The sequence below is a fragment of the Equus przewalskii genome, unplaced genomic scaffold (genome assembly GCF_037783145.1).
Source record: "Equus przewalskii isolate Varuska unplaced genomic scaffold, EquPr2 ChrUn-6, whole genome shotgun sequence".
Lineage (NCBI taxonomy): Eukaryota > Metazoa > Chordata > Mammalia > Perissodactyla > Equidae > Equus > Equus przewalskii.
Window position 1 is genome coordinate 3,205,714 of NW_027228754.1, and position 26,471 is coordinate 3,232,184.

General features: G+C 37.6%; 3 protein-coding genes across 3 annotated transcripts; 1 reads left to right on the forward strand and 2 right to left on the reverse strand.

Annotated features, from left to right (window-relative positions):
• Window positions 1–1,514: 1,514 nt before the first annotated feature.
• LOC103558911 (olfactory receptor 10R2-like) lies at window positions 1,515–2,459 on the reverse strand. Its single transcript, XM_008532142.2, has one exon. It carries the CDS (start codon window positions 2,454–2,456, stop codon window positions 1,515–1,517), a length of 942 nt encoding a protein of 313 aa, XP_008530364.2. The 5' UTR covers window positions 2,457–2,459.
• Window positions 2,460–14,868: 12,409 nt separating this feature from the next.
• LOC103558903 (olfactory receptor 10K1) lies at window positions 14,869–15,812 on the forward strand. Its single transcript, XM_008532129.2, is given in 2 exon segments — window positions 14,869–14,994; window positions 14,997–15,812. Coding segments are annotated over 2 exon segments (942 nt in total).
• Window positions 15,813–20,252: 4,440 nt separating this feature from the next.
• LOC103558910 (olfactory receptor 10T2-like) lies at window positions 20,253–21,930 on the reverse strand. Its single transcript, XM_070608241.1, is given in 3 exon segments — window positions 20,253–21,100; window positions 21,103–21,191; window positions 21,926–21,930. Coding segments are annotated over 3 exon segments (942 nt in total).
• Between the last annotated feature and the right edge of the window lie 4,541 nt (window positions 21,931–26,471).

Here is a 26,471-nt window from a genome sequence, read left to right on the forward strand (position 1 = left end):
TACATAGTGCTGTAAATGCCTTAATTATTTAACTAGTAAGAATGAAAATAATATAAAAGAGCTTAATCCAAAAACAGAAAGATAGAAGACAAAATAAGAACAGAGGTAATAATTTAAAAATAGGAGAGTGTCATTGATGATTTCATACACTCCAATTTGAAAATGTAAATAAAATTAACAAGGGAGAAAACAGTTACATTTTACCCTGGAAATGGAGGTCACACATGAAACGTGAACTTTAGTTTTACTCATTAAGCTTTAGAAAGAAAATTGATAGACTGCAGCATATCCAGAGGACTGCACACAAAAAGATGAGGCGTCTGAAATTCAGGTCACATGAGTAATGGGAAAGGTTCGGATTATTATTGTAACTGTCCCAAACATCTGTGAACCAAGATTAGACTTACAGTATGACACGAGACAGAAAGTATGAAAATCACAGCGAGAAATATCAGCTAAAATGAGAGGAAATAATAATGGGAGCTGAAAACATAGGAATGCACATTTTGTGAAGTCATTGATATCCAGTCAATGCAGGCTGATTTCCTTTGGAGCTACTGATGAAGGAATTTCTGTACAGGTGAGAGGTAGGATGAGATGACCACAAAGTAATTCTCTCTCTAATATTCTATAGTCTGATGATAAACTGAAACTGGGTAGCTCCCTCTTCTTAACAAATTCAGTGTGGAAGGCCATGCGGACATCTTCAGCATGATGTGGGACTAGATGGTTGTGATATTTTATTAATTTATGTAGCATATCTTCTATGTCATATAACGTGTAGTTCAAAGCAGTGGTCAGAAAAGGCATCCAGAAATATTATTTTGGGAGAATCAAAGAAATAAAATGTCCTTGCAGAAATCTGCAAAGACTTGATTAATACAATAAGAGATATACATTCTATGCAGAATTATATTTTGTGTATACTTTCATATTATCTAGTACATACAAACAAAAACCCTGTGAAGTAAAAAAAGGAAATTTATATTATCCCCGTTTTCTGTATTTTAAAATTTAGATTCAGAGAACAATAGTAGCTTTGTTAAAGTGATGACCTAACCAACGTCAAGCTCAATTCTTATAATTACTAGTATGTTAACTTTTCCCCCATTTATGTCATTCTCCTAGATCTAAGCAACATTCAGGTCTGAGAACCACATCTCAGGTTGGACATAATCTTAAACAAAAAATACTATGTGACATTTTGGGCAGACATTCAAACATAGGGCAAGAGATAATGGTTAAGAGCCTTTTGAGAATGATAAACCTGGAGAAAGGAGGGGGGTTTATTCTCTAGTGACTTATTTTACTATCTCCCTTAATCTTTACAACAACTTTGAGATGAACATATTACTATGCCCCCTTTATGTAGAGAATATTATGTTCCCACAAGGTCAAACAACTCATCCAAGGCCACACAGTTTTACAGATAAATAGACTAGAAATTGTTATGGTTTAAATAATTAGTGATACATTTTGCCCAAATGACTGTGTACTGTTGAAAAATGATCGAATTATAAATTCTTAAGAGGAAACCCAGTCTTCCCAATCATTTTCCGAATGGCCAGCTGTACATCTTTGTTCCTGAGGCTGTATACCATAGGGTTCAACAGTGGGGTGATGATGGTATAGGTCACTGTCACCAGCCTGTCTTTGCCTGATGTATATTTGGCCGAGGGTCGCAGGTAGACAAAGGAAGCACAGCCGTAATGGACAATGACCACAACGAGATGAGAGGCACAGGTGGAGAAAGCTTTTTGCTTGCCTTCAGCTGATGGGATCTTAAGGATGGTATGGACAATTAAGCCATAAGAGATGCAGATGAAGATCGAGGGCACTATAAGCACAATAACCCCAAAGATGAAGATAACCAGTTCATTGATGTAGGTTTCACCATAGGCAAGACGGATGACTGGTGAAATATCACAAAAGTAGTGGTTGATCTTGTTGGAGCCACAGAAGGGGAGGCTAAACACCAAAGTTGTTCCCATTAGAGATAATAGGAAGCCACTAACAATACAAGTTGCTGCCAGTTGACCACATACCTTCCAGCTCATAAGAATGGGGTAGTACAAAGGCTGGCAGATGGCAGCATAACGATCATAACCCATCACTCCCAGGAGCAGGCAATTGGTGACAGCAAAACCAAGGAAGAAAAACATCTGGGTGGCACAACTCATGAAGGAGAGTGTCCTGAGTATAGAAAGCAGATTGATAAGCATCTTGGGCAGGATGACAATTGTGTAGAAGATCTCAGAGGTAGAGAGGACACATAGAAAGAAGTACATGGGTGTGTGGAGGCTGTGATCCAAGTAGATAACGGAGATGATGGTGATGTTTCCACTCAGGATGATCAAGTAGAGGCAGAGAAAGACCACAAAGAGGACAAGCTGCAATTCCCCAAAGCTGGAGAAACCTAGCAGTAGGAACTCAGTAACACAGGAGGAATTGGCCATGGAGAGCTGATCCCATAGAATAATGCCAATATGGTCAGATCCAGAAGCCATTGGAGCTGAGAAGTCAGGGAGACTTACTCTTAATAAAGTAGCTAGCACCAGTCTGATATGAATGAGGAATGACAGGCATGGGAGAGGAAAAAAAGATTGAAATTAACTAAAAATTATCCTAAATTAATATGCACCCACAGTGCTATTTTTCTGCTCATGATTTTAGCAATGAATTTGAGGACAAGGTCCACGTGAAATGTACAGATATTTGCTCATCTAGGGAAACATCCCTTGATCTGTCTTTGTGTTACTTGCCCTTAAAGAACACAGTTCTTTTTCATTACTAATTGTATATCCCATTCCCATGCAGTCATTTATTAAAATTAACTTGGTTTAGAACTACTGCTACTGTCTTAGAACTCGTTGTACGATTCTTTTACAAACCCTTATTGGACATGAGGCCTGATTTCCCCTTGCAGAAAAGGCATAGCTAGAATAATTCAGTTTTGCTTCAGCATTTCCTGGTTGCCCATCTGGTTATATGTCTTACCCTTGATATAACTGGCTTGGAGACCCAAAAGACAGCTGTTCCAAGGATCCAACCCTGAATTCCTGAGTAGGAAGGCTCAAAGACTTTTCCTAAGGCCTCTGACACAGTTATTGATACTGGTTCTTGACTATATATATTATAATCCAACCATTCTTATCCTCTTCCACTTCCTGCCCAAATCTATTCTTTCACCTGGGTTCTGTTTCTCAAAAATAAGTTTCAAAATCTTGTTAGTCATCCAAAGTGTACATTTCTGAGACATGTTTAGGCATGTGATTTTGTTCATCCTCAACATCCAATCTATTTCTGTTCTGCAATACTTCTAGGATCCATTTCTTCCTTTCTGCAAGACATTAGCTCCTGCCCAGACTATTACAAGAGCACTATAAGCAGAGTCCCTGGATTCTATCTCTTGCCACTCTAAGCTCTCTGCCACAATAGCAGCAAAATTGTCTTTCTATAAGACAAATCCTATCTATTAACAGGACTAAATGACCCCAAATTATCTATAAAGCTAAAACAACTATATTCTAGATCTTTCCTACGTTTCTGTTGATTTGCAAACTGACCTGGTAGACCTGGGCCAGGTAGAGACCAAAGAAAAAGAAGACCACTTCTGATTGGCAGATGGTAATTTTAATAAAGAAGGGAACTTACATGTCAGATTTGTCTTAAATGGCTAAAAGATGAGTAGATATCCACACTGACCCATGAGAATCTTAAAAGTTTATAGAGAGCCCTTAATGGGTTTCAGTCATGTGTGTTGTCCAGATGGTCTCAACAACACCTTATTCTCTCAAGGCTATGTACTTGGAACACATTCCACTGTGGGAATCAAGGGCAGAACTTTTATTCCAAGGACAGGGGAGGAAGTGAGGGACCTCCAATTGCCTGGGTCCAGCTCAGAGGTCAACAGACAGTCACATCCTTTGATGACCTCCTCCAACATTTTCCCAAATGTACCTTTCTACTTATAACTGCCATTAGAGATTCCTTCACACCCACTTCAGTATTGAGAAATTTTGAACAATGATGTCTTTTTTCATACTATCTTTATATCTGGGAAATAGTCCATGCTTTGTTTGTTTGTTTTTCTTCTTCTTCTTTTAATTTTGAAAACTTCTTTAAATTCTCAGTTTAAAAATATATGTACTCATTTAATCCTTTCCACAGCTTCTTATTTGCACTTTATCACTTTCTCTGGGTTTCCTGCACAATCACTAGAATTCTTACTTCTTTTGCCGCTAGTGTTATGAGTTTGTCTTTGACTCCACAAATTATAACTTACTAGAGACAAGAAATTGCATCTCAATGCATTCAATAGTGTCGAATATATGCTAAGTGATTGAAATCTTTTTGAAAAACTGAATGAGCAATGATCTCACTTTCTCTTCTAAGTTATTTCAAAACTCTCAGGTAGATGGTATTTGATTCCAGAGATTTTCCAAACTTATGCCGTTAATATTAATCTAGCATTCAATATTAACCTTCTGCTTCAACATTTTGCAATGAGAAATCTAACATTAATCTTTAAATGCAGAGAGAAAAGATCCATTAAAAATTGCTTCTATCTCATTTTCATTTTTGATTATCAACTGGTCTCCTCCATTATCTCTTTAGCTAAACTTTTTAATTTTAAAAACACTTTATTCTTGCTCTTGAAGTCCCTGGCAAATGACAAAATTTACATTACTGTTTCTCTTTTGCTTAGACAAAGGTTTAACAAAATGTTAAAATGGGACAAGAGTCAAGAGCTTGAACTCTTATTTTGATATCCTTGAATTGCCTTATCTATAAATGTTATAAATGACAAATACCATACATTTGACTGGAACAAAAGCCCCACTAGCATTATTGTTGAGATATCATCTTCCAATTTCCTGGTCTCCTTTCTTTGGGTATTTTCTCTTTTATAGGATCATCTCGAGAAAGAATACCAACTAGTTATGCAAAGAAAGTTGGAATTTCTGAAAGGAAAGAAAGTTCACATTACTCAATTGTTATTCCATGACCCTCCCTACCAGCCCACCCACCACCCCACAATGTGCCATCTACTTTTCAAGCTGATCCATGGAACCTATGTGAAAACTGAAGTTTGAAAATAAAACTCAATGTGGAAAACTTTGACTCCACTAATCCCAGTCTAGGATACTCAATAAAATATTTGGTAAATAGGAGATAGCATCCCGTGCTTTGAAAGGAGGGTATTATAGATTCAGAGTAAAGCTTCAGAAAAACAACAAAGAAAAAGAAAAGGAAAGATTTGGCAATTAAATTGACTTCTTAGCAAATGAAAATAGTGAATCGACTTTCATTATCCTGCTCAATAACTCTTCACCTCCTGTAGGGTAAAGACAATTTCTTTAAGCTGGTTAACAAGACAGCTATTTCTCATCCCAACCTATATTTACAACTTCATCCTCTAAATCTTCATCACACAGGAATTGCAATGAAATACTTAGAGTTTCCTATATATGCCTTTGCGTTTTAAGACTCTATGCTTGAGACAGAGAAAGAAAGAGATCTCAGGCTCCAATATCTCACCTTCTTTTGTGGCCCACTCATTCTTTACATTTTTTAAAGACACCAATTAAACTTTCTCTAACCTGTCTAGGGAGAGTTTGAAGTTCCCAGTATATTTAAGGCTTAGTACATTTAAAGCTTATTTCATATGTCTTTATCAAAATGCTTAACATATTATATGAAAAATTATTTTCTCTGTTTGTTTCCCCAGTAGACTTGAGACGCTCAATGATAAAGACCATACTTTTTTTCCCTTTGTATCCTCAGAATGTACCCAAATATTTAAATATATGAGATAAAAGCACTTAATGAATAAGTTCATGAAATAGTCCATCAATGAGTTAATAATTATTTCAATTAGTTGAAATTTATACCACATTGGTCCCCTTTGCATCTTGTGCCTCCTAAAAACAATGTCTATGTTCCCTGTACATTCCATGCTCTCTATAAATTTTTTTTCTTTCTTTCTTTCTTTCTTTCTTTCTTTCTTTCTTTCTTTCTTTCTTTCTTTCTTTCAAGTTTGTATCCTGTATCCTCCCTATGAAATACTATATCCTCCCTATGAAGAAAAGAAAACCTTATCCTGTGGCCTTGCTTTCTTTTTTGACCTTGGTGTCCATCTTTATTCTTACACTCTTCACCATACAACTCTCCTTTCTATCATTTGATCATGTTTCTTACTTTCTACTGCTAATAACTAGAGGTAAACCAATCATTGACTCATGGGAAAACTCAACAATTTTTAAATATGACATACAAATAAGTGACTGGATAGTCACTGCATTTCTTAATAAGGAAATCAAAATTCCAAAGTAAAAACTACATTTCGCATTCCTTCAAATTGAAGTTTTAGTGACATTCAGGTGACTTCATTCTCAGACACTTCCTAGAAAATTTTTTGAAGGTTTCTGGGTGAAATTTGCCAAAATTATCTTCCCTGTTATAATGCCTCAGGGTTGTTCTATTTTACATGAAGTCTCTGGACCAATATAAGAACTCTACCTACATTACACCACAGAAAAATATTACCTGTGCCTTTCTCCATGGGCAGGTTAGTCATTGCCTCAGTGAGTATCACTAATGGTCTTTTCTTTTTACATTAGCCACAGCCTCAATGCCCCAGTTGGTAACTGAGCCCTCTATCTCCATAGGGAGCTAATTACCACATTGTGCCCACTACTTGCCCCTAATTAGAAAGTAGAACCTCGGTAAGGCATTATGAGAATTAGCTGACCAAAAAAGAAGGCCCTTTCCAATACACCACGTGGATTAGTTGATTTCCTCTCAGAAATTCTCTGGGTGCTCATTAGAGAAGTGAGGTTTCTCTGGACATCATTTGTTAAAACAGACATCAGTGGAACTTCTTCCTTTGAGTGTCCTTACATAAAAACTCTAAATTTTTATTCTCGTGTTGGAGAAAAAGATCCATTTCACATTCTCACTTCTGAAAGCCAGGAAGGGGGGAGAAAGATACAAAAAATAGAGGGCAGAATATCAGAATGGAAGAGGCAGAATAAATCTTCAGACACAGGGAAACATATGAGTTCCTGGAATATAATGTAAATGTGATAAACATTTGCTCAATAAAAATTAATGAAAATTTGAGTTATGAAGAAAAATGTGACAGTGGCCTGGTATAGGTTTTAGCTGAGACTTTCTCCTTAGTAGGACTTCCTCCTAATTTCAGGTTGCATATATAAATATGTCAACCTGTCCTCTGTCAGTGAGTTTGACATTTGGGCTAGAAATAGGTCAAATGCTAGACACTAGTGGATGTCTCTATGAGGGGCTCATAAGAACTGCTCTTGTACGAGTTATGTCAGACATGCTACAGGGATGGGACAGCAGGAGAAAAGCCAAGTTATTAGTAAAATCTTGATGAACAGGAGTTGGCAGTTTCTCCCTCCTTGTTATGTCAGAGATTAAGACCATGGCTAGATGTTTAGGAAATACTTTGCTAAGAAGATTCATCCACAGATTTTCTCTTCCTATAGATGTACAGAAGATTAAATATATCCACATAGTTTTTAGACTTCTCACTTGGAAAGTTGATGTATATGCCTCCTTCCCTTGAATCTAGGTAGGCTGAGTGACTATGTTGACCACTTGATTGTAGCAAAAGTGATGCTGTATCCATTTATAAACCCTGGGCTCTAAAATCTGTCATCTACTTTCTGTCTTTTTGAACATCCATTTTTACACCCTAACCACCATGTTTTGATGAAGCCCATACGACCCTTGGAGAACCCATGTAGTGAGAAACCAAGGCTCCTAGCTTGCAGTTCCATATAGGCACACAGCCAAACAGTTAATGAGAACTATCCAGCCGTATAAGTGAACAATCTTGGAAATGGATCAATCCTTCAGCCTCAACTGAGCCAAACAAGCTGACCTCACAAAATGTAGGTAGTAGCTGTCTCCATGAAGCCCTGCCAAAAGTATAGATTTGTGTGCAAAATAAATAATCGTTGTTATTTTAACAACTAAAGTTTTGAGTATTTTGTTATGCAACGATAAATAACTACAATAGAATTTGGTATCTAAAATCAGAGTACTGTTGTAATTAAAACTTAAAGCATATGGCATTGATTTTGGAATTGATGGTAGGAAAAATCTATAAAAGCTTAAGGATTCTATTATTGAAAGGTGGAAGAACCTGGAGGCAACTGTTGGTAAGCATTTGAAGAATAGGGAGAAAAATGTTATTATAGTTTGGTAAAACTATAGCCTGGAAAACAGAAAAGGAAGTTAGTGAACTCAAGAACTTTCTGGAAAAATTTCTAGAAAAATTATAAAAAGTGTCAATCAATGATAAAATATGAGAAGAATGGTAGGAACAAAAGAAGATGCTGTTAAGTTTTTGAGAAAAATTTAGAAGAAATATAAAACCAGAACTTGCTGGGTTTGAAAATAAAGTTATTTCTCATCACTTCCCCAAGCTTTCCCAACAGATTCTCAAAGTAAAAATGACTTCAGGGACAAGATTAAATCCAAGGTGCTATCAGGAAGCCATTGCCTCGGGATAAAGATCTCAAGAATGTGGTTCTAAGATTCTAAGACTCTTGATTAGAACTCAGAAATACTTAAATCTATACCGAGTAAGGTTTCTAACTATCCTAATGGCATAAATCCTCTAAGTTAAACAATAGCTCTTTTTGATAACCTTAAAGGAATTGTCATACAGCAGCTTCACAACTAACCCATGATAAAGAAAGAAATGTGGGTGTGACTTTTGTCTAATGGAATTAATTTTTTTCATTGATACATAATAAACACACAAAATTTTTAAAAGAATTTATACCATGTGCTGAAGGAGACAGAGACAATAAAAATGAAAAGATTTTAAGTCTCTCAACTTTTTACATTGAGGAATCAGAAAAAAAAAAACTACTCATCTATAAATATCGGCTATGGATAAGGAAGAATTATCAGAGAGTTGGGAAAAGACTTCACAGGTTAGAGCCAAAAGACATGAAGAATCATTCCCAGGAAATAGGATTGTGTCCTAATTATAAGACTGGCAACATGTGCCCAGCTGGATTTCAGAATTTTTATGGACCACTGACTACTATGTGCCTCATTTCAAGAGGGGGAGTCTATTGCAGTTATCCCAAGCTTATCTCATTATTATATTTTGAATATATCAGGAGCAGATGATCTGCGTCTTTAGTTCACAGATCTTCAAATTGAAAGAAACTACACCATATGTACATGAACCTGATTTAGATTACAAGATCCTGGACCTTGAGCCAGAGCCAGCCAAATTCTGTGATTGGATGAGATTTTGTGGGGTCTTGGGGGAAGGTATATATGTATTGCAACTGATAAGAATGTAAATAATTTGTGAAGAGAGGGAAGATTATAGAAACTAAAGATAACCACCAATACTTTGAGTATCTTCCCAATGAGATATGTGTGTTCTATTTCCCTTTACCTGAAATATGGGTAGTCCTATTATGACTGCTTAGACCAGTGAAATACATTATAATGGTATTACACCTTAAAAGACTAGGAGCATCCACTTCCTGGGTCTTAGGACATTATCCTTTGAACCCAATTCCATGCTGTTTGAAACTCTAAGTTAATCATTTCACAATATATACGTATATCAAAACATCATGTTATATACCTTAAATATACACATTTTTATTTATATGAAGATAGAAAAAATTTTCAAAACAAAATTAAATTTATTAAAATTTCTTAAAGAAACGAAAAAAACATTATTGGCTCTGCCATCAAGCAAGTCAGTACATTTTGATGGAAAACAAATGATGTGTATCATCTGCAAGTAAAGACCGAAAAACTTAGAATAAGTGTACTGGCAAAAGTCTATGTATTCATCAAAATACTTAGCTATATTCCTTATTCTAAGTGATACTCATAAAAATGATCAATCTATCTATAGCTTACAGGTCTATAAGTTGTTTAAATTCCTATATTGCGCAAAACATTTTTAGAAAAATAAAATCCATTCTCAAGCAATCATAAAAAAAATAGAATGAATTACACTAGCTAAGTGTAATAAGCCCCTTTGTCCCTTACTTGTATGATAGAACAAATCAGACTGAAGTGACCAAGGGCAAGACTTAATTTCTGTGTTTGAGTTTCCTGATAGAAGCAACACTTCTTTGGGAAATAAGGAAAAACACATCTTTTTTTGGAAGGGGGTTAGGAAACACATCTAAACTACAAAGCTCAAACTTATGTGAGTTAGTCATTAAGGGTCATAATGGAAGGAATCATATCCATCTCCCCTCACACTGATTCCCAGACTTAGATATTCTTGTTAGTGACGAATGGATACAATACATTGTTTGCTAGTTCAGGGTATATACTGCCTTGAGTAAACATATGGGCTCCATCAGGTGTTGTCACACAGTTAGTGCTAAAATTGAGCCTTCAGTAAGCCATTTCTTTGTTTTACCAGGACACATCATTCTGAGTGATGAAGCACATACACGAAGTCAGTTTTCCCAGTATTATTTACTAAATAATCATACTTTTCTTACTAACTTATGAAGTCACTTCTGCCAGAGACCTAGCTCCCAAATATACCTAGATCAGTTTCTGAACTCTCTTTTCTGTACCTTTGTGCTATTTATCTCTTCGTGTTTCAGGAGCATGCTTTTTTTTTACTAAGGCACCTTACTACTGAGAAGATTGAGTCCCTATATTACTTGCCCTTTTTCAAAATTATTATATTCTTCCATGTAAACTTTAGAAATGTGATGGTCAGGTTGGCTTCACAATTCATGCTGGGATTTGGATTGGAATTATATTGATTTTGGATTAGCTTGGATGAAATTGACAACTTTATATTTTGTCTTTCTAGCAAAAAATATTTGCAATATAACAAGCAATTTAATGATAGAGCTCAACGAGATTTAAGATACTTGTTAAAAGTTTAGGTTTTTGCAGAACATCTCAATGTCCCTAATTAGAATTTTTATGAACAAGAACCTGAGAACATGAATTTGTACTTAAACCCTCTTCGACTCTTATAAAAACTAAAGTTGAGAATCACTGGACAAATACACCAGTTTTCTGACTTAAAATTCAAGAAAAATTTCCCACTTGGTATCTGCATTACGGTATTAATTGTGGTGATTTCTCCTTCAGAATCCATCACAGATGAACTTGACATCCAATGTGGACATGGCCTAATTATACTAATGGCTCCTGCTCCCCAGGTTCTTCAACCATGTTACCTTTGAGAAACTGGTGACAATATTTTTTGGAAATAAACTTGACTTCTAAATAACCCAAGATAATGTCTCCAGGGCAGTAGATCTAGCCTCAGGAGTCCAACAATCACAGTGCGTGCTTCTAATAGCCACACCCCATGTTGGTAAGCAGAACTTCTAAAGACAGTGACTTTGGCTGGAGAAGCTGAGAGTCTTGATGGACTGGGAGGCTTCTTCTGTTAATGCAGATGAAAGCTTCGATCTCAAGGCAGATTCATTCTCTTCTACTGTTATCTCCTCAGGTTCTGATCTTTGGCTTAGAATCTACTTGTCAAGGGATGCCATTTACTGAATGACTGCTTCAGTCTGAATTGAAAGGAGGAGAGCAATGTAGGTGCTTACTGAGCAGGGAGAATATTGATCTAGTTTGGGGCTTTGTGGGGCCTGGACCTAAGTGACGGGTAGTACTTGAGGATACATTCCTCTCAATCCCCCATGGAGATCAGTCACGGCAGTTTCCAGTAAGTGGTAGGGATAAGAAGGAGAATCAGGGGCCACTTTTAACTCAAGGTACTAAGAATGATTGGGCAAGGTCCATATAGTCCTCTGAATTGTTCTTTATGATCAGGATGGATCATTTTTGCTCCCAACTAGATTTCCTTTTCTTCTTTTTTCTTTTCAATTGGTTGACTTGTGGATTAAATGAAACAGATGTTTACCAAATCTCTACTTCTCTCTCTACTGTGTTATAATGGATGTATGTTTTGGGCTAGAATTGAAATATGATACTTAAACTCCATTTTAATAAGGCAAATTCAGGATTTCCATGTGTATCTAAGAAGATAAAAATTCCACTTCTTTACTCTCTGAAGCTATCTACATAATTTCTCTGTTAATTGATTGATGCTTTCCTTAATATAACTATTTGAATATACCAAAAGTTTTGCATCTGAAAAATATGTACGTTTGCTCCCTATTTGACATACCCAGTATCCTCAAGTACTGGGTCATTGCTTAAATCCAGATTACATAAAATCCCCATGGAGCATCTAAGGAGTTAGAAAAAAACATGCAGAAGCATTGTCTACAAGGATCATAACTTGAATACCATCCATAGATTCTAGAGTATCATAAGAGTACCTTAGGGATCATTTAACTAGAGAAGCTTGGACTCCCTGAGTGGAAAATGCTCTTAAGGGGTAGTATTCAACTCTTAACGAAAGTCAAAATTCCTCCTGCAAGATGTTATTCAAGGAGCCTCTGCTTAAATATTTTCAATGCATCCTAACAGTTTATTACAGTTATTACTTGCCCTATCCCTTTTAATTTTAAAATTTGGAGACTGAATATCCATGTTAAGTGTCCTTCTGAAATTTACACAAAACTAGACCTAAAATATAGATCTTTTCAATCCAAATTGAAGGATCTTTTGACTTAATTTTATAGCCTGTGGATATTTGGCTGGAAGATCATTTTTAATTTTTTTATTCTTTTATCTTTCTATCCATGGTAGTGATATACCACACTGCTGTGGTCTCTGTTGTCTTCTTGAGCATATGGGGGCTGCTTTCTCAGATGAACTGTGCCACCAGTTCTCCATACACAATGAGAAGGGCAAATTGATATCAATCACGCAATTCATTTAGATTGTGGGATTATATTAATAGTGTGTCAAAAAAAAATCCACTTAACTGAGATTGGCTGTCTTCATGTGTCTAATTGAAAAAAAAAACTGAAACGATTTTTTTGAGTATTGAGTAGATACAGGCACTCATTCAAAATCAGAGAATTTCAGCTTCTGTGGTCTACTCTATACATCATTCTCAGTGGAGTGAAGATATAATGGGAATTAGACAAGAATTAGTTGAAAAGAGACCCAGAAAAATCTTGGGAAAGTGATAATACAAGGGTAAGCCATGACCAGAAATTTAGATTTCCCTCAGTGTCTTGAAAGAGACAGAAATCCATTTGTCCAGGTGGAGGTATTATGTAGGGAAACTGTCTCATTGGTTTCCCTCTCTTGTTCCTTGATACAGAAAACACATAACTAGTATACACACATATATGTATATAATGGGGATATGCATAATATATACATCCTTTACATTTATATTTAAAACAAAAATCTTTATAATTACAGAATGAAAACTTCCTATTTGCGTTAAAGAGCTTTAAAATCTGCATATGTGAGTATCCTAATACTAAATTCAAATAAATGAATAATTACAACTACTATGCTTAGGACCAGTTTCTAGTAAGTAAGAAGGAAAAAAAATATATAATCTCCCAATTCTAGGGGTAGATACAATGAGTATCATAAATTTCCCATCATTTAACTTAGAGTCCAGGAAGTTAAGATTTGCTATTGACTAGAAAAATGAAAAACCAGAAAATTTTGGTAGCAGATGCAAATGATTCCTCAACACAAAATGATGTAAAAGTATATAAATATACTGAAAACTATAAACAAAGACTGGATACAATAAAAAACGCTAGATGATTTTGCATCCGAAGAATTACTTTCTTTACTTCTTAGGCTTGGGCAGTTGGAAAACATACTCTGAAAAAATTTTCTGATATAAGTCCTAAAAACGACTTTTGAAATTATTCCTTCTAGCAGTTTGAAAACTGCGTTTAGTAATGGAATATTAAAAAAAAAATCTTATTGACATAAAAATATATAAAAGTTATACAACTTATGATTTATATCAGGGGATTGCAATCAGAAGAATTTTGAATTTCCCATTGTCTCTAACTCTCTGTGATGAGCTCAGACACATTTTTGCAAAACTATTTCAGTGAGTTTCTCGGAGGCACTTAGAATGGGAAAAGTGAAGTGTGTTGCAAAATGCCATAAAGTTAATTACCCTTTTCTACCACCCTAGTGACTCTTCATTTCCTGAAAAAGGAGTAATTTTTCTTTAAACTAATGTTATCTTCTGTTCCACTTTTAGCTCAGTGCTCTAGTTTGCAGAACCTCCAGTAATGTTTCTAATTGATCTCTTGATAGTCTGTCAGAAATAATACTAAAGGGTTTCCTTTCTCCTTATTGTTTTCGGTATTGACATAAGATTATTGTAATGAGTAATTGACATGAGGTATATGATATGCATACTACATATCTTATGATATAATAAGTCATTAATAAACACAAAAACCCACACACTTTTGCTAAGAGATCATCTAATTCTTCCTCTCCCTTCTTATCTTATGGTTGGATAAGCTGAGGTTCACATGTTTGTGTCTGAACACTACTCATTCTTTCATACCACGTACTGATCAAGTTTGGATAGCTGAAGTTAACCATATTTTTTCACTTTTGGAGAGCTATTTTTCATGGGCTTGAAGTAAGCAAGAAACATACAATAATACATATATAAGATAAAAGGGAAAACTATTCGATAATTCCTTACTCCTTGGCTAGACAAATGACGTGATCTTAGTCTTAGAAAAAGCCTCCTAACTGATTGTCAGTTATCCTGCTGCATATTTAGCCTTAATAATTATTTTAGCAGACATTTTTGAGAAGGGGTTCCATCAAACGTCTGAAAATGCCTACCACCTACAGACCTTGTGCTGAGTTTCCCATACATTTCTACTCTCCACCCTGGATCGTGGTCTCTGTCTCTGTTCCTGACTCTCCTGTATAGAGGTGCTGTCCATGGAGCAGGTCAATGAGACTTTGATGAGAGAGTTTGTCTTCCTTGGCTTCTCATCTCTGGCCAGGCTGCAGCTGCTGCTCTTCGTTGTCTTTCTGCTTCTCTACTTGTTCACTTTGGGCACCAATATACCATGATCATTTCCACCATTGTACTGGACAGAGCACTTCATACTCCCATGTACTTCTTCCTCGCTGTCCTCTCCTGCTCTGAGACTTGCTACACCTTCGTCATTGTACCCAAGATGCTGACTGACTTGCTGGCCAAGAAGAAGACCATCTCTTTCCTGGGCTGTACCATTCAGATGTTTTCCTTCCTCTTCCTTGGCTGTTCTCACTCCTTCCTGCTGGCAGTCATGGGTTATGATCGCTACATGGCCATCTGCAACCCTCTGAACTACATGGTGCTCATGGGACATGGAGTGTGTGTGGGACTAGTGGCTGCTGCCTGTGCCTGTGGCTTTACTGTCTCGTTGGTCACCACCTCCTTGATATTTAACCTGCCCTTCCACTCCTCCAACCAGCTCCATCACTTCTTCTGTGACACTTCTCCCGTCCTCAAGTTGGCATCTCATCACTCTCACCTCAGTCAGTTGGTCTTATTCATGCTTGCCTTGTTTGCCTTGGTTATTCCACTGTTACTTATCCTGGTCTCCTATATACGCATCATTTCTGCCATTCTAAAAATTCCATCCTCTGTTGAAAGATACAAGACCTTTTCTACCTGTGCCTCCCATCTCATTGTGATAACTGTTCATTATGGTTGTGCCTCTTTCATCTATTTAAGGCCCAAGTCCAATTATTCTTCAAGTCAAGACATCCTAATGTCTGTGTCATATACCATCCTCACTCCATTGTTCAATCCAATGATTTATAGTCTGAGAAATAAGGAATTCAAAACAGCACTTCGAAGACTAATGGGCCAGACTTCATGTCCTGTTAATTAAAGATTCGTGTTATAACTATTCAGTTAATTGTATGGTTTTTATGTAAAATGTGTGCTTTCACAATTTTCTCCTTTAAATGTAGGACATACTGTAACATAAGAACATTTTACATTTTACAAATGAGATGAATGAGGCTTTAAGAAGGTAAGACATTCCCAAATTCTACTATCAATGACACTCTAAGAAGGCCATGCAGATGTGGGAAGGGATTACTCATTTTTAGAACAAATTTAATCATAATTCACTGCTCAATAGCTTGATGGTTCAGAAACAAAAATGTCAACTGATGAGGCAAAGAAACATCCAAATTGTTTAGTTACAAGGAACAGAAGAAGAAAATCCTACTATCTATTCCTACCTTGCTGCTATCAGTTCTGCTTTTGCTGAAGATAACAGGCAACTTTGGATCCCTCTAATCTGCAGCAAACCTTATCTACCATTTTCAGTCCTGATTCACCCCCTTCAATCTAGCTATTGAAATGTCTTTGTCTTTACTTGGGATTCTTGTGTCCTTCCTTTGTTTGAGACCTCATTATGGAGTCTCCTTCCTATATATATGTAAATCTTTCCCATACTATCCTGCCTTAGCTCTTATATGCATTCCCTGAAAATCATACATATTTATTCTCTTCAAGGCAGCTACCAACAATGAATAATTGCTGAAATATCTCAAGTAATCTAGCAAAGGCATTTAGGTAACGTTAATAGGGTGGTGTGCTAAAGTTCTCTAAGGGCCAGCAAATCCGTGGAAAAATCCTTCAGTGACTCCCCTTCCCATAAATGATGAAGCCAAGAGCCCCATGTTATCAATAATTTATTATCTAGTCTCTGTTCTACCTCTCTGGCATTATTGTTTTTAAAATTATTATTATTTCTCATTTGTGCTTAATTACTCATTCTGAAGCTAATCTGGTCTTCAAAGTGACATGATTCTGTATTCTGCCATGTTTTCTCATATGCTGCTTCTTCTCTTTGAAGTTGCTCCTTTCTTTTAATTAATTTTCATATTTTATCTCATAATTTAGGACAACCTGAGATATTCTCTCACTTTCTCTCTAAAGCCTTCTTGTCTCACTGTCACGCTCTGCTAATAGTGTTAAGCTCTGCCTTCTTTGTGTTCTCATAGCACCCAGGATGTATTTTTATCATATCTCTTATTATTTCAACAAATATTTACTCATTTCTTAATATGTACCAGGTACTGCTTTTAGCTACTGGAAACTGATGATGAACAAAATGTGTGTGCTCTCTGTCCTCATGGACCCGAGGTCTGGTTTGAAAGATTCCCAGTAAACATAAATTCAGGTAAAAGCAATTTACCAAAAACTGAAGTCTATTCTCTGAAGAAAACGTAAATGCAGGAGCTAGGGGAGAGAGTACTAAAAGAAACCTAATTTAGATTGAGTGTGGGGCTGGACACCCTAGAGACTTGATGCATAATCTATAAGCTGAAGGGTAAGTAGGAGTCACTAGGTAAAGGGAATTATTTGGAGAGATCTTTTTAGACAGAAGGAACAACATGTACAAAATCCCTGAAGGAAGCAAGAGCTGGATGAGTTGGAGGCAAGCAAAGGCCAACATACCCACTTTTTGGTCTCTCCCTAGAACAAATCTGAATTTCCTGAAGACACAGACTTTATATTAAACACAGCCTTGTTGATCCTGTTTCTTCTATAGTGCCTGGAATAAAAGGGATCTTGATATTATGAATAGTCTTGCCTATTCTGCCATTTTCTGCCCCAAAGCTTGCTTAGCCATCTTCATGCCCTTTTATAGTGAATGCCAGCTCTGTTCTCTCAGCTACCCAGGCCACGCACCTGAAAGTCACTTTTGTCGCTCTTTTCTTTTATTTCTTACACCGCATATTGAATCAGCCAGTAAGTCCTATAGAATCTACTGGCTTATAGGTTTTTCAGTCATGTCCCTTCTCTCCAGATCTCTCATTATTCTTAGTCTGGTTCTCCTCCTACCTTGCCATGCTGTCACCCCTTGCTCTTGGTCTCCCTTGAAATACAGCTCTCTAAATGTGGTGGAAGATCAGTGTTTCAAGAGGCTTTCTAGACAACATTTGATAAGATGATTCTAGGGGCTGGCCAGGGGCATAGTGGTTTGGAAGACCGGAGTTTGCAAGCCTGGATCCCAGGTGCAGACCTAGCACTGCTTATCAAGCCACACTGTGGCAGCATCCCACATAAAACAGAGGAAGCTTGATACAAATGTTAGCTCAGCAACAATCTTCCTCAAGGAAAAAGAGGAGGATTGGCAACAGATGTTAGGTCAGGACCAATCTTCCTCACAAAAAGGAAAAAAAAATAGATGACTCTAGTGTCAATCCTAGGGACTAATGCTGGCTTGGAGGCTTCACTGGTGTGATCAGAATGTCAGTGCCTAGGACTCTTGTCAGTAGAATGGACTTTGGTTTTCTCATCTATTCTTTCACTGAAACTGTTCTGAGATCTAAATGAATTTTTTCCTTCAGGAAAAGGGTTGGAAGACAGAGCCAGCCAGACTCCCAATTCCTGTTTTATTTCCATGGCAGTAATTTAGCTTTGCTCTCTTCAACAGCTCCAGTCTGCTTATCCAAATCTGTTCAGTCATTTCACCAAATTTTGCCTTTGTTCACAAAGGGAGGACGTGAAATAGCATGAAGACATCTGCATAAATCCAATCTTCATACTAATAACAGACCTCAAATAATAAACTGTCCATTTGGATTCCTGCAAAGGAAGAGACACACAATTTCTATTTCAGATAACACTGAAAGGGAAGTCTGAAAATCTAATTTGTTGTCCTGTCCTGACAGCTGAATGTCCTTGTGCAAGTAGTGTACTCTGTCTGGAATTCATTTTCCATAGCTATAATAATAACTTACATGTTTAGGGCTGGCTCCATGGCTGAGTGGTTAAGTTTTCAATCTCCACTTCAGCTACCCAGGGTTTCGCCACTTTGGATTTGGGTGCGGAACTAGCACTGCTCATCAGGCCATGCTAAGGTGGGATCTCACATAGCAGAACCAGAAAGACCTACAACTAGAATATACAACTATGTACAGGGGAGCTTTAGGAAGTAGAAGAAGAAAAAAAAGATTAGCAACAGATGTTAGCTAAGGTGCCAATCTTTAAAAATAAATAAATAAATTACTTACATGTTTATATTATCTTATGTTTTACAAACATTTTTAATAGAATATTTTGTTTAAATTTTAGATGACTTTCCTGTAAAAGCTATTGTCAGTCTCATTTTTCAGATGATGTAATTGCGAACTGGAGAAGTTGTTTCTTGTCCAAATCACACAAGTGCAAGGGATAGAACTGTTTCTCAAACCATGGACTGACCTGATTCTATATCCTTTGCTTTAAACTAGCTTGCCGTCCCTCACCAGGCCCATTTTGGCTATCCGGCACTACTTTCTGAGAAGACAGCTCTAATAATTGTTGTGAGAATTTCTAAATTAAATTCACCATTTTCTACCCCCAAATTTACCCTGCTATCTTCATACTGTATCTTGGTCAATGTTAACTCTGTCCATCCAGGCAACAAAGCCATGCTCATGGACGTCATCTTCACCATTTGTTTCCCCTCACACACCACACATTAAATCAATCACTAAGTCATATAGATTCTAACGGCCTAAAGTTCCTCAATTATGTTACTTCTCCATTTCCGTAGTAACAACAACTCTGTTTCCTTTGGATCACTGCAGGAATTTCAAGTCTGGTCGACCCCAATGCATTGTTCACACTGACTTCAGGCATTATCTTGGGCTGTTGTGAGGAATAAATTATATAAAATATGTTCAACATTCAGGACGGCATCTGACATTTAGTAAGCGCTGTTCAAATGTTGATTATTATCATCATCAATGTCATCATCACCATCTTTCTAAAATGAAAATCTTATCAGCTAATGTCCCAGATTATAAGTCCTTCAATAGATGCTAACAGATTAGAAGGTAGATTTTAACTCAAGTTAAAATTCCTAACAAAGAACTAGCTTTCCAAATGGTGCTCTGTTTCATGCCTACTTACCTTTACGTACATTATTCCATATTTTCCTGAAATTTATTCTTTTTCATTATTTACCTACCCACTACTCAGATTTAAAAAATTCACACTAGCATAACCTCCTCCAAGAAGGTTTTATTAACCTCTACAGTCTAATACATATTTCTTTTCCATATTCTCTCACAACAGCATACATATCTCAAATTCAGATCCTTCTCATAGCCCCTCATATAACTTTCTGGAGACAAAATGGTATAACCTCTATGGCTAATATAGACTAAACATGGAGAAGGACTTTACAATAAAAAGAATGAACGTAACTTGAAGTACTTATTACTTTTTTTTTTTTGACAAAAACAGGATAGGTCCGTTTATCAAATTGAAATTCTATCCAAGACAGTTTCATGAATATAAATTACTTGAGTTATCAACTCACTCATACAGTTTTTGGAAATGAGTATCTACTGAGAACCTTTCTCAGAGCCACCTTCACTTCTTTATTTCTCAGTGTGTAGACAAGGGGGTTGAGTAGTGGGGTGATCACAGTATAGGTGACTGCCACAAGCCGGTCCTTATCTGAGGAGTACAGGGATGTGGGCCTCAAGTAGATAAAGGAAGCACAGCCACAGTGGATAATGACCACGGTGAGGTGGGAGGCACAGGTGGAGAAGGCCCTCCACTGTCCCTCCACTGAGGAGATCTTGAGGATGGTGGAAACAATGAAGATGTAGGAGATGAAGATCAACACTAAGGGAACCAGCAAAACCAGAATGCTGAGGAGGAAGATGATCATTTCTTTCAGGTTAGTGTCTGTGCAGCCCAGTTTTATGACAGGGAAAATGTCACAGAAAAAGTGGTTGATCTGATTGGAGGCACAGAAGGGTACACTAAACACCAGGACATTGACAACCACAGAGATCAGGAAACCACAGAAGCTGGAGGCTAGAACCAACTGCATGCAGGTGGCTCTGCTGACAATGAGTGTGTAGTTGAGAGGGTTGCAGATGGCAACATAGCGGTCATAGCCCATTACAGCAATTAGAAAACAGTTGGTACAAGCCAAGCGCACAAAGCAATAGAGCTGGGCAGCACATCCAGAGAAAGAAATAGTCGGACTTGGAGAAATCAGCTTGGTCAGCATTTTTGGTACAATGGCCAAGGTGTAGCAGGTTTCAGAGCAGGAGAGGACAAACAGAAAGAAGTACATAGGGGTGTGCAAAGCCCGGGCCAGACGACTGACAGTCATGATTGTAGCATTGGCCATCAGAGTGGTCAGGTAGACCACAGGAAGATAAAGAAGAGAAGCATCTGCAGACCTCTTAGGTTTGAGAAGCCTTTGAGGATAAACTCCATGATCATGCTCTGGTTCTGTCTCCTCGTGGGTCAGTGGGTATTCAGATTCTTTCAAAAGTGAGAAATAATTTGACAAAAGTAAAATGCACTCAAAGAAACCGTATTTGTGTTTCTGTACAAAGCTGATAATATCTGTCTGAAAAAAGGAGTAACAAATAAATTAAGTACACTGATCAGGGGTTGGGGTAAAAGCAGGAGGCATGAGGAGTAGTGACATAAATAATATCCCAGTTCAAACATACCTGGAGAAACTTACTTGTGTAAGTTGTTTCCATTATTTGTGTTCTTATGTGTATAGAAGCTTCATACTTGGGTTAAATCAAACAGTGATTTAGAGTTCATTTAATCCCATCATTTTATGGAAGGAGAAACTGAGGCTCAAAAGCATTAAACCATTTGCTTAACCCAAATGAGAGCTACAGTCCTTAGAAACCATTATCTTCAAAGTCATCTTATGAAAATCTGATGGGAAAAAACAAAAGCAAATGAAAAGTGACCTATCCAGTCCTTCGCATACGTGACTCAAATACTGCTTGCTTAGATGTAATGAAGTATTTTCATTTATTTGAAAGTGTTGAGATTTATTTACCCATGATCAATTATGAAGCCTTTGAGATGGGCTTAGAATGATTCCATATTGGGATTTCCTTTGTCATGCGTGCATGGGAATTTGGAAATAAGAATCTAATTAAAGCTCAAATTATGCTCAGAGAATGATGAAGTGTGGGCTGAGACCTCCACTTTTTTGGCCTCTACCTCATTCTCTATTGCCTCCATGATGTTTTCAGAACAACTCTCACCATCATTAGTAGGAAGATCTATGGTTTGATTTGGAGATCACATAATGTTAAAACCTTCATAGCAGCTTTAGACAATCAGACAATCTTTATATTAGAACAAAGCTCAGGAATCTTCTTGATCAGCGCTCAATTCTGCATAGCATAGGGTTCTGCAGCATTGCTACAAGGGAGAGCAGTTCTCACATTCAGTATCAAGAACAGTGGGTTTCAAAATCCTCAAATTCTCCTTAAATATCTCTCCCTTCCAACAATATTTCTCTTTCTGCTATTTTAAGAGGGAAGAAATCATAGATTTCTTGCGTTTTAATTTTTAATTTTGAGAATTGAAAGATTTTAAATTACTATATGTGTGATATCGACTAATAACAATCCAGAGATTTGGCATTCCAGTGAAATCTGACTTCAGAGGAGAAAACACAGACATTTAGCAGTAAAAATTATTTTAATTGACAGGTTCTTTTAGATAGAAAAGGGCTGAAAGACTATAGCAGGAAGCCTTCCTTTCTATCCATTTTTCATACTGCAACTTTAATATTAATAGCAGCTTCTTGAACATATGTTAGGAAGTCATCATTATCCATTCACTAACTCACATAATTCCATGATAACCTCATCAGGTCTGAAAATATTATTCCCATTTTACATAAGGAACCTAAGGAGAGCACAGTAATCCTGCTGAACTGAGAAGAGTGCAATTTGAGTTGGATGAGTCTAAAGAAACTATACTGTGTGGAGCAAAATATTAAAGAGATGGGTCAATTTATGGAAAGTGTTCCAGAAATATCCATATGGATATCTTTGCATATGAGCTGAATACTAAGATGCTTAAGCATAAGATGAAACTCTACAAGACTGAGCAAAGACCTGCTGGAAGGCTCTAAGTTATACAATTCCTAGAAGTCAAATGGCCTTGAGAGACATTTGAGTTCCAGCTAGCTAGAGTGGAAAAATGTCATAGAATATCTGAGAGAGGGAATAAATAACTCAAAAACTCACACCTTAGTAACAAGGATAAACCAGACATCAGTAAAGGCTACTCTCTAACTGCTTTAACAAAAGTGAAAAGTAAGTCTCAATCTACTTATATGTGATCTATTGATTTTCAACAAAGATGTAAGGCAATTCAATGAGGAAAGAAAAGTCTTTTCAATGAATAATGCGAGAAGAATTAGATATACTTGTAAATAAATAAATGTCCAACTTTCCATAAAACAATACATAATAAATTAACTCAAGATGGATTTTACACTTAAATATAAAAATAAAATTAATGAAACTCTAGGAGAAAATATCTGTGACGTTAATGTAGACAATGGTTTCCTAGAAAGAAAATGAGAAGCACAAACCAAAACAGAAAATAAGAGAGATTAGATTTTATCAAAATTCAAAGCTTCTGCTTTTAGAAAGACATCATTAAGAAAATGAAAAGGCAAACCACATATTGGGAGAATATTGCAACACTTACATCAGACAGAAGACTTCTTGTATCCAGATTATATAAAGAATTCTACAGGTCAATAATAAGAGGATCAATGGCCCAACAAAAGAAAAAAGGACAATATATTGAATCAGATTTTCTCTCTTTCTCATATACACATACACACACACACAGCCAATAAGCACAGAATAGACAAGCTCAATACAGTAACACACAAATAAAAACAATGATGAGATATCATTATATCCCTCTTAGAATGACTGTCACTCAAAATACAGACAATACTAAGTACTAAAAAAAAATGTGGAGCAACTGGAATCTTCTTACACTGTTAGTAGGAATATAAAATTTCAACCACTTTGCAGAACACTTTGGTAGTTTCTTAAAAAGCAAAACATTCACCTACCAAGTGACCCGCCCTTTCTATGCCTATTTATCTACCCACGACAAGTGGAACACATGTTCACACAAATACTTATACACAAATATTTATAGTAGTTTTGCATGTAGTGGCCCAAATTTCATAAACAGTGAAAAAAAAGAGAAACGAAATATGGTGTGCCTAGGCAATGTGATTCATTGAGCAATAAAAAAGAACACAAGTACTCATGCACAATAAACCATGAGTAAAATTCAAAATCATTATGATGAGTGAAATAAGTTAGACCAAAATGAATATTTTTTATTATCTCATCTATATAGAATTCCAGAAAATTTCCAACTAAACTATAGTGACAGAGAGCAGATAGAGGGAGGGATGATTTGCAAAAGTTCAATGATGTGAAAAGATATCTTTACTATTTTGATTGTGGTGATAGTTTCACACATACCACATGTATCACAACTCATCAAGTTGGACATTTTAAATACGTTCAATATAATGTAGGTAAAACACATCCTATTAGGTAAAATACATCCTATTAAAGTAATTAAGAAATAAATCCCTGAAAGAAGTAACTTACCTACAAAGTAAGATAACTGCTTGCCATAATAAAACTGTAATGTTAGAAGTATATAACAAAAACATACGAGAGAACGAAATGGAACTTTTAGAAATAAAATAAATAATATCAAAAATTAAAAAAAAAACACTAGGTCTGATTATATATTGATTAGACATTGTAAAAAAGGTTCAGTGCACTTGAAGATATAGCAATAGAAAATATCCAAAATGAAGCACAAAGAGAAAAAATTCTTAAAAAAGTAAAGAGGGTCTAAGTAACTGGTAGAACAAAAGAAAACATTTAAAAACATATATATATGGAGTGTCAGTAAAGGAGGCAGAAAAATTATTGAAAGAAATAACTGCTGAAACTTTCCAAATTTGATGAAAGTGTAAACCCATAAGTTAGGAAGTTCAAAGAATCCAAAACAGTATACATACGAGAACCATACCAAAGATTGTCATGATCTAACTGCTACAATAAGTGATAAAGAGAAAATTTTTTAAGCATCCAGAGAATAAAATATATCTTATAGACAGTGGGGGGAAAAAAGCTACCAAACACTACAGAGATTTTAGAAAAGTGAAAGCTATATATAATTCTTTTTAAAACTCTAGCATTTGATATTCAATGAAACTATCACTCAAAAATAGAGGGATAGACAGGAGGAGATCCAAGATGGCGGCGTGAGTAGTCCTTTGTCTCTCCCCCTTCAAATCTACAACTAATTGGACATTCATCGCTTAACAAAGGATATCCATAGAGCATCTCAGGACGCCTGAGAGACCCACACTGCTATACATGGGAAAGCGGACGGACTTCCCTCCACAAGGAGGTGGAGATAGGTGAAAACTCTCCAACCCTGACCCCCAAACAGCCTAGTACCTGAAAGCAGCTTTCTTCCAGCGGACGCCCCCAGAACATCGCCACACACCAAGGGCAGGAGGGAGCGTACATCAGAGGAGCGACGGTGGAAACAGGTGACCAGTGCCCTACCTAAGCCCCCAGCAATTACACCTAAGCCCAGAGGGAAGCTCCAGAGTTACACACCAGAGGAGGCGGTGTAATCCCCTACCTGCCATTAGCAGAGAGGCCCTTCCCAGCATCCACAATGCCGGGAGGCTCCCAGAGAGAATCCCAATGGGGCAGCAGCCCGCCAGCTGCCACCACCTGTCTCACGGACTGCAGCTCTCACCCGATCTGGGCTTGGGGCTACCAGAGATCTCCTGGGAGAGGACTGGGGCTGGGTGGAGCTCCAGCAGCTGGTTCCACGGCCCAGGGAGGAAACTCCAGAGTTCCATCCGGGCAGCAGGCAAAGTCTCTACCTGCCATTAGCGGAGAGGCGCCGCCCAGCATCCACAATGCTGGGAGGCTCCCGGAGAGAATCCCAAATGGGGTGGCAGCCCGCCAGCCACTGCCGCCGGCCCCACTGACTGCACTTATCGCCCGGTCGGGGCACAGGGCTACTGGAGATCTCCTTGGAGAGGCCTGGGGCTGGGTGGAGTTCTGGCAGCTGGTGCCGTGGCCCAGGGGGAAATTCTGGGCTTCCGTCCTGGCAGCAGGCACAGCCTCTACCTGCAAATAGCAGAGAGGCCCTGCCCAGCATCCACAACACCAGGAGGGTCCCAAAGAGGAGAATCCCAGGCAGGGCAGCAGCCGGCCAGCTGCCACTGAAATCAAGGTCTCCGGCTATCCCCCAGACAGGGCAAGGGGCTCCCCGAGATCCTGGGGGACAGGACTGGGGCTGGGTGGAGTTCCAGCGACCCGGCTCCATGGCCCAGGGGGAAACTCTACAGTCCCACAGTAGCCTCAGAGAAAGACTCTGCACAGCACTAGTAGAGAGCACCCACCCGGCAACCACAAGGTGGGAAGACCCTGGGACAAAAGTAGCATAGCTAAGTAAGCTAACCACAGATTGCAGAAGATGCCCATAGCTCTGCTGTGACCCATAGTGGACAAGTGAGATTTTGTGGGCGCTGACAGTGACAGAGCTGCAAATATAAGTGATCCTGCCCCTGGCCGCTGGGAAAGCCCATAACACCGCTGCAGACCCCAAGGAGGGAGAACATCTAGGTGGTCTGCAACAGTAGGCACCAGCAGCCTGAAGCCCCCTTGTGATG